General features: G+C 33.6%; 1 protein-coding gene across 2 annotated transcripts; it reads left to right on the forward strand.

Annotated features, from left to right (window-relative positions):
- Positions 1–4,029: 4,029 nt before the first annotated feature.
- Positions 4,030–7,922, forward strand: asip1 (agouti signaling protein 1). Of its 2 annotated transcripts, none has more exons than XM_079628153.1 (4): positions 4,030–4,121; positions 4,770–4,943; positions 5,190–5,242; positions 5,978–7,922. In XM_079628153.1, exons 2-4 carry the CDS (start codon positions 4,784–4,786, stop codon positions 6,140–6,142), a joined length of 378 nt encoding a protein of 125 aa, XP_079484279.1. In that variant the 5' UTR covers positions 4,030–4,121; positions 4,770–4,783; the 3' UTR covers positions 6,143–7,922. The 2 variants fall into 2 exon arrangements, with proteins under 2 accessions (XP_079484279.1, XP_079484280.1); XM_079628154.1 differs by having other exon boundaries at positions 4,087–4,225.
- Positions 7,923–9,641: the final 1,719 nt, after the last annotated feature.

Consider the following 9,641-nt stretch of genomic DNA (forward strand, 5'->3'; position numbering starts at 1 on the left):
AACTACATAATAGCTTCAACAAATGGAAACACATGTTGAATCACGCATCACATTTGGTGTCAGTTATGTGGGCATTTCTGTTTCATATCACTTCATTCTTACAATTGAATATTGTTTTAGTTTATTCTTTTATCTTATAAACGGTAAAGGAAGACTATTAAAAAATAAGTCTATTTACAAATATCTCGTATTTCAGCGAAAATATGTGACTTACAAAAAATTTTTAAATGCTTTTTTATTAATATTGCTTATTTCATTTATTATAACAACAAACAAATTCTTATTCATTAAAAAATGTTTATGAGTTTGTGATTCATTTTTTAAAATTCATTCATTCATTGTTTATAAAGTACATTTAAAAAACACAAAAAAACAAGGTTGGCCAAAGTGCTGTACAAAGCTTTATATTCAATAAGAGCAAACAGAATTAAGTACACAAAACTAAATCATTCATCAAATAGTAAAAGCCACAGTAAATAAATAAGTTTTAAGCTTTGATTTGAAAATAGAGAGAGATGACACAGTTCGGATCGATACCGGTTATTCCAAAGTTTAGGGCCTGCTATCGCAAAAGCTCGGTCCCATGTGTTTAGACCTGCGGACAGAGAGCAAGCAAGGTCCCGGGACCTAAGTGACCTCGATGGGCTGTGAGAACGCATGTCAGAAAGATCACCTGGTGCTAGGCCTTTTATTGATTTAAAAACGAAAACTACTATTTTACATTCTATTCTCAATTTTAACCGGTAGCCATGCAGTGCATAGATGTTAAAATAGGAGTAATGTGATCAAATATTCGACTACCGGTCAACAGCCGAGCCACAGCATTCTGAACCATTTAGACGCTCAATGGATGAATGGTTAACTCCATAATACAGTGAATGAAAGCAATGAACGCATGAATAAATATTTCAAAGTTCTTCAAAGAGAGAAAAGATTTAACTTTTTCTAAGGTGTCGTAAATGGAAGAAACATGACTTGACAACAGAATTAATTTGTTTATCAAACCAAAGTCATGAATCAAACAAAACACTTCGGTTTTTTTTTTAAACTAATTTCACTGTGCAGTAAAACTTAAATAGACAACATTTTAAAAAATCGGTTATCTGCATGAATGAAAAAATAGTTACATCTATTGAATATGCAGTTAAAATCACCTTAAATAAGGAACAATAATTATATGAAGTGTTACAGAGAACAAAGCATTAAGAAAAGATCACACATTCTGCAAATCATTTAAAAAAGGCATTCTGTTCTGAAAATCTGTTCATATTAAATCACCTCTACCATTAAAAGTAGAATTGTAACCATGTGCTCCAAACTATTGTTCTTGGGAGTAAGAGAATGATAGTTTTATAATGTCATTTATTATACTTTATTTAGCTTTTCTCTAGCAACTAAATCAAACTGAGCACAACCAGTTTATCACCAAGCTTAAAAAAACATGTGCCATTCGTGAACGTGTTGTTTAGCTAGCGTGCAAAGGAAACACGCTTTAAAACTTGATCTCTTTTTTTTTTTAAATAAATAAAAAAAAAGGCAAAATCACTACCAACTTGATACCATGCATTTTTGTTATAATAACATTTTCATAATAAAATAATGTTTCAAAAATAGGTTAGGATACTAAGATTTGTTTTCAGAGAATATATTAGGATGGTGAAAACATACATACTTTATGTTATTATTATCATTGGCCTTGACGGTTATGTTTTGGTTTGGATCCAGCTGGCACAATTTTCAGTCTCGTGCAATTTTGGAGGAGCATTGGAGCTAAAGAAGCCCAGAAAACTGGTGTTAATGACCAGGTGTTAATAAGTGGCTGAGAAACACATGCTTTCTTAGCTTGTCCAGGCCCTGTCAAACCCACATTTACGGCATCTCTTCATTCTGGACAATTCAAAGGTTTCCCAAATCCCCTGAGAGCAATGTTCGGCACTCACTCGGTTGACTTTCCCCCGCTTGCAGTTCCATGGCTTTGATTTTTACAAAAGTTTCCAAGCCTCTGACAGTGTCCAGATGAGCAAAAGATATATTCAATGCATACTTTGGCATTAAATATGTGAATATAATGTCACCATTGAGCCAGCCAAAAAAAAAAAAAAAAAATCAAGAGTGACATGATTAGATCCTGTTATTAGATCTGATTTCTCTCTTGATGTTTTTAAATCTCACTTAAAGACTTGCTCCCACTTGCATTCAACTGTATTTCATTTACAGTAATTTTTGTATTTGTTCTAGACTTGTCTCATGCGGGTTGTATGAATATATTAGGTCCTGGTATGTAAAGCACTTTGGCCAACATGTGTTGTTTTAATATGTGGTATGTGATAGATGGATTGATGATTGATTGATTCCTTTTATACATTAGATTGTCTCATTTAAAGTAAAACATAAAACAGCATTCACAACTTGTCTTCTGTAATGTGACATAGTTCAGTAAAACAGGATGTTCTTCGTTTAATGCTTTATCAAATACCTAGATTAATGTTTTACGTTCATCCAGGCAAATGTCGAAAGCTGTATATCTGTGGGTGGGCTTGTCTGTTGCAGCCTAAAGCAGATATGACCTGCTCATTTCAGTGTTTATCGCACACCATCAGTTCACATTGAATCTATTTGTAACATCTGGGCAATGTTTACAAATACGTGATTTTGAAGGTCACTTAAAAATGAACTCTAAGAGAAAACGGGTTTCCTAACAAGCAAATGTGAGTTTAGAGGACTAACTCCAAACCTCTGAAAAGTAATGAGAACGTTTCTCCCCACTGACTATCTCACTTTTCAGTCTCTTCTCTTGATACTGAGCAGAAACTGTTGTTGAAAGTGTCCTGAAGAGTGCCATTGTATTGAAAACTAGATGACGGAGCAATCTTTTATAGTTATTGACGGTTGTGGTTTTCTATTGGTGGATCTCAGGTTGCCCCGCTCTCACGCCATTAAACACGTCATCAGAGAAGAGATGTTGCTGCCAGATGAAAAAAGGAAGTTATTTTAGATTCATTCTTTTTCAATAGATGCAATATTTCAGATTAAAATAGAGCGAAGGCCTTTAAAATATATTTTTAAGTGAGAATGGCATCTGGAGGTGCAATGTCATGGTGTAACCACCTACAGCTCCCTATACATATATAAAGAGTTGTTTTTTAGACATAATTATTTATACTTATATTAGGTTTTGCATTTAGATATACGACATTCTAAAAGACTTTTTGTCAGGGTTAGGATATGTTTTGTTAGATTTGCATCAGGTTTTGCGTTATGGTTGCAAGCAAACAATAAAATCGAGTTAGAAAGGGTAGGGAACACATGAAAAGCATTTTTGTTACTCAATATTTGATTGATAATTTAAAAACCTAACAAAATAAGGAATGGATGATAGCAATAATTCTAAACACTTCGAACATTTTGTAATAAATGTAATTTTTGTCTGTGCATTCTGCATTGGGGTTGAATTGTTGATTTTATTTCACACATTTTCAAGGCCTTGCTCAGTTACAATTACACTCATTCAAATGTATGTGTGTGTGGGTGTCTATTTTGCACTCAAAATGTTTTGGAGTTTTTTTTTGTTTTGTTTTTTACCAAAGAGGCCCAGAGGGTCAAAGATAACAAGATAAAAACCTAATATAATGATGTGCATGGATAAATTATTTATACTACAATATTTCATAAAAAATAAGTTTTATAAATTTTGATTTCATGGTGACTTTACATTTTCATTGTTGTTTGAATTTTACACAGTTCATCACGTATGAACATGTTCCAATAAAGTCTGACAAATGCTTTAATTTGAACTGTATATTCACGGTTTATTCATTTCTATTCAGACAAAAGTGTGTTTATGACATTCACACATTTATAAGCAACTTTTTTTTTTACAGTGCAAACTTATTAAGCCCTATAGCCTACATACACTCAGCCCTCACCCTCTCTCTGTCTCTCTCTCTCCCTCGCTCCGTCTGGATCCGCCCCTGCTTAATTTTATCATTTCGCCCCTTTCTGAATTTCCTGACTAAAAAGTCTGTCTGACATTTCTCTCTCAGTCTCAGCAGGGGAGCGGGGAATATCTCAAGCCAGCCACAAAAAGGGAAAACAGGGTGTCCCGTTACTCACCAGGACAGGTCAGTTTGTAAACACCGACTCCTGAAGATTACCTTGGGTATCAGTTTTGAAAGAGGATATTTAAAAAAAACAGGAGATTGTCAGAAAAAGGAGGTTAAACATGGTGAGAAATGATAAACTGTGATCAAATGCCATTAGAAATACTGTACACTGGAACTGTAGATGTAAACCAATTTTATATTACAATTGAGTACTGGTCTCGGATATAGCAACTAATATTGAACTAACTGCACAGGAATATAACAGCAGTTTTACTTGCTTGGCCTATAAAAATTACTCTGTTGTGCAAAATCTTAGGTTATAATTCTAACTAAACTGCTTCTTATAATGTGTAAATGTTTTGATGTTGTGTATGATGACAAATTAATATGTTTGCTGTATGTCTAACATCTGTGCAACCATTTGAGCTTCAGTTTAGATAAATTTGAAAGCAAATTCACAAGGGCTTGTTCTCCTTTTATGATTTGTTTTTTGTTTGTTTTGGGCTTTGAAATTGTAGGAATTTAAAGACTTAAATTTTTTATCACAAGTTTAAACATCTTTTTTTTGTACCAAAACGTATGTCTAATTCTGTTTATGTCTGTGCGCTCATCCCTGAATCTGCACTTTTTTGTTTATGAATCTGTTTTTAATATTGTCTTGTGCAGGGTGAAGTCTTAATATGAGTCCGTCATTGTTGCTGTGCTGTTTGCTGCTCTGTTTAGCCTGCTGTGTCACGGTACACACACACATGCTTATGGAGGAACAATACAGCTCCAACCAAACAACCATCAGCTTACAAATCACTAACCAAACAGATGCACCTCCTGTGCTCATAGTCGGTAAGGCTTCTTGCTCGAACACAAGTTGTGAAAATAATATACAAAACAAATGATCACCATTATTAATCAAGTAAATAAATTGCTACAAATGGTCAACACAAACTTCTAGCCAAGTGCTATTTTATCTTAAACTCACATCAGAATAAATGTAACATTATTTGTTTAACATTTCTTTGTTTTTTAGCTACTTATTTAGACACTTAAAACTTCACCTTTCAAATTGATTTGTATTTTCCATTATCGAAGGGCTTTCAAAAACACCTAAGAAGAACAAGAAACTGGAAAAGAAACCAAAAAAGGTTTGTAATAAATTGTTATATATTCAATTAACTGATATAAAAACAGCTTTAATATAGGCTAATAATAAAAAATACTTCAGTAAGGATGTTTAATTCAGTTCATAGAGATTTAAAATGTTTAAACTAAAGTTAATAATATGCTGATAATAAAATGTCTAATTAAATATTTGTGATAAAAACAAATTTAGTCTATATAATTTGGGCACCTTTTGTTCATTCTAGTACAGCCTATCTATCTATCGATCTATCTATATTATAATATTTTCAAATAGATTTCGAGGCCTATTGTTTATTGACATGCTGTGGTGAAAATTAGTCTACATTTTGACCATTATTGAAATCATATATGATCGACTTTTTTGCGAAGGCTAATTTCATAGCTGGGAATTTACACAATTAGCCTACATAGGCTAGGAAAATATGTCAAAATGACAGCTTGATATTTACCTGGATTTTTTTGTTTGTTTTCTTCACACATCACACCTCTGTCTCCTAACCAAGCTTATTTAGAGGCGCATTCGTTTCGTTGATTATGGAGTAACCCATAGCTAATAGACGCCATAACAGGGGTAGTAATTTGTTACATTTTTATGCAAATCATTTTCATAATAAATAGGCTATTGAATGGGTTCCGGCTTATTTTAATGTTAGCCTACTTTAAATAACCCGGGGACATAATTTGTCCGAAGCTGAAGCAGCACATATAAATGCATGTTTTAATTGTATACTTTTCAGAAATTCAGCAACCGAATAAAGAGACCTCCTCCTCCGCCGAACTGTGTGCCGCTGTGGGGAAGCTGCAAGACGCCGAGCGCGGTGTGTTGCGATCAGTGCGCCTTCTGCCACTGCCGCCTCTTCAAGACCGTCTGCTACTGCCGCATGGGATACCCGAAATGCTGAACACTCTCTGACAGGAGCCATCATGGTCCGGGTGATCATGTGACTGACCCTATCTTAAAGGCTTGTTTATAAAACCCTGTGGGATTATGACAACCGATTATCCATGCACTCCATCATATAGCCTAATCATGAACGCAATCCGAGTTCTCGGAGATTTTCCAGGCCTGATAAACCGACAGCTCGTCAAGAGCGCCTGGAATAAAGCAGAGCCACCTGGGTGATTACCAAAGTCAACTTTTAATTACTTATAAACGTATTTTAAAAGGTTCACGTTATTGAAAAGAATTATTAATGTTTGTATGAACACTTTGTGTTGTAAGCACTTTATGGAAAAAAATAACACAACTTTAGAGCACCCGTAACATGTTTGAGCTGCTATAGCCTACGTGCACTAAAACAACAAAAATCACCACGACAATTGCCGCCAAAATAGTTTTGTCGCGTTTAATTCAACCGCCACCACTTTCATTAATAAATAAAATACATCAAAATTTATTAAACGAAAGATTCAGAGAGCTTATAAAAAAATCCCATATTTTTTACAGAAAGCAAACACAGATAGCAATAATAGCGAACTGTCTGTCTATTTTTTAAGGCTAATGTGGAATATTTTTGTTGAAATGTGAACTAGATTAGTAGTTATTGGGTCGATTTTAAACATGGGACATTTCTGTACATTCATGTATATATAAATTGTGGATGCAATGTCTATTTCATTATCTTGATTCAAACAATGAAATATTCAGGGTCAATATCCAATAGCCTACCCAGTTATAAACTGAGAAATGTAGCAGAATATTGCGCTTTTTTTAATTGTAAAAATTCATACATAACATTATAGATTAAAATAATAAAATTATTTTTTTTATTTGTCTATCAAATTTAGCCTTGGCCTAATTCTTGAAATTGCCTTTGCACGCTTTTTTTTGTTGACATGTTGCAAATTATGTGACAACTTGCCCCAGTAAGACCCCCGTGACAGAACGAAGACTTTAAGATAATAAAAAAAGCATACATTTTCAGATATGACTTGAGAAAGTTTACGCATGATTTTTGATACAGATTTAGGTGAGAAGCCTTTTTTTCTATACTACTTCATTCACTTATTTGTGACTGTTAGAAGTGAAATATCGTTTTTAAATAGTCCTTAAAAATAACAATGGCTATATTCAACGTAGTCTCATATTTAATAAGCTGCATGCATAACTATCAAATTGCTGTTTAAATAGTTTTAAATGACGTATAGCATGACACAGTACTGGACATACTGTACCCAGTATAAAATTTAAATATAATGCAACTAGGTACTTACAAGGTCTTGCTTTAAAGACAACTGATTATGCAAAGCAAGATCAAAGTGGAAGGACACCAGTTCCAAACACCTTGAATAATTATCGGTCCAACAGGTAATAAAACACACATTCAAAAACACACACACACACACACACGCACGGTGACACTAAAGGCTTCAGAGGCAACAGCTGGTTCACATTGAAAGCAAGCAATGGGCAAGAGAGGAGAGGAAAAAGAAAAACTCAAAGAGATAGGCCCTTGTTATGTCTCTCAGGGGACACTTTCCGGGTATTTTAGGGGTCCAGTACATCTAATGGCCTACAGACTACTCTTTTACCCCACAAACACTAACTACACTATTTTACAGTTTCCAACTAATAAGGGCCAAATTAGATTGAAACCATGTGTCTAGTATGGCAGCCTGAGTTAAGGCATTGCTTATCTACAGAATAAACCGGTTTGGGCTCATTAGGCCCGGTACTGACAGCGGTTCTGCTATTTTTTATGGCTCCAATTTGTGTTCCCGACTGCATATTGCAGTATATTGCTTTTCTCTTCTGGGAGTTGTCATTGTCACATTTCGGTCAGTGAATGCCTGTGATGTTTTTAATCAAGGAATCGTTACTGGACACAAGTATACTTTTATATGTTTTGGCTTTTGATATTAAGATTATTTATGGGAAATGTCAAATGATGTGAAGATTCTTGAAATCGCTTCACATTATTCTGTTTAACATCAGATACTCCACACATTACACAACACTGGAAGAATCATGACAAGAAATGTAATCCAAAATCCTACTACAATAAGTATTTCCAATACTTATTAGATGTGAGATGGATAGCAATAAACGGATAGTTCACCCCAAAATAAAACGGAAAAACAAAAAAATCTGCAGGACTTCCCTTCAGTGAAACGCAGATATTTGAATGTCAGTGGGTACAAACAACATTGGACCCCATTGACTTTCATTGGCAATTCAAAATATCTTCTTTTTGTGTTCCAGAGAAGGAAGCAGGTCTGTAATGATATGTGGGTGCATTTAAATGTTAGGGAGAACTATCCATTTAAGTTAACATTCACTCAGTATTTTTGTTAAACAGCCTCAAAGATGATTTTAGGTTGCCAAGAAGATCTGAAATAACATTTCTACAAGCGACATAAATCCGACATTAATAACACATCAGTCATGAAAGAAAAAAATGTGAAGAAAGTTTATATTCAACCCAAACCATAATTTCTTATAAATTTTCCATTTTAAGTAGTATGTTGTCTACTTTTCAACGGTTTAAAGTGAATTCTGAACTAAATGAGAGCAATGCGAAACCCACTGCCTCAATGCCAGGCTGTTGCTAAAGTTCTCTTTAATGTGTCATTTTAGTATAATTTAATATATTATAGTATTTATTTTTATTTTCATATTTTTCAGTTTTCCAATTAAATTTATTTTAAAGGGATAGTTCACCCAAAAATGAAAAATCTGTCATACGTTTACTCACCCAGCATTTGTTCCAAACCTGTATGAATTTCTTTCTTCTGCTGAACACAAAAGATGATATTTTAAAGAAGGTCGGAAACCAAAGTTTATGGACCCCATGACTTCCATAGCTCTGGGCCTGTTACCCATATTCTTCAAAATATCTTCCTTTGTGTTCAGCAGAAGAAAAAAAACTCCTACAGGTTTGGAACAAATGCAGGGTGAGTAAACGTAACTTTAATTTTTGGGTGAACTATCCCTTTAAAATGTAAAAAGTCGTTTAGTAAACCTAGTAAATAAACGTAATTTCCTAGTTGAAAAAAAATTAACTTGACAATTCCACATTGCTTAATTTTTTAGTAAACATGAAGTTTATTTACTTAAAAAAAAAATTTGTAAACACGTTGCCTTAATTATTAAGTGAACACTGAACACTTTTATTTGAATTAGTTTTTTTTTTTTTTTTGCTTTAATTTAATCTATTATTATTAGTCATACTTTAACTTTTTATTTTATTTCAGATAGTTGCCAAGGAAATATTTCTAATATATATATATATATATATATAAAAATTCTCTAATTCTCAATTCAATTAACAAAAACATCAGCGGTTACTAGTGTCCTGTGTGGTTATGGCATTGGTTGCTTTACTAGTCCCCACTGGAAAGTCCCAATCCCAAAATTGAGCTAGTATAGATATTTTTTGTCCATTTTATCATATTCCTTTG

This window comes from Phoxinus phoxinus, assembly GCF_949152265.1.
Source record: "Phoxinus phoxinus genome assembly, chromosome: 11".
NCBI lineage: Eukaryota > Metazoa > Chordata > Actinopteri > Cypriniformes > Leuciscidae > Phoxinus > Phoxinus phoxinus.

What these genes read in the sequence shown, in the direction of transcription:
- asip1 (XM_079628153.1), top strand. Translation starts at nt 4,784, where the DNA reads ATGAGTCCGTCATTGTTGCTGTGCTGTTTGCTGCTCTGTTTAGCCTGC. An exon ending in ACCTCCTGTGCTCATAGTCG is followed by an intron (nt 4,944 to 5,189) that starts GTAAGGCTTCTT and finishes CCATTATCGAAG; the next exon opens with GGCTTTCAAAAACACCTAAG. An exon ending in TGGAAAAGAAACCAAAAAAG is followed by an intron (nt 5,243 to 5,977) that starts GTTTGTAATAAA and finishes TATACTTTTCAG; the next exon opens with AAATTCAGCAACCGAATAAA.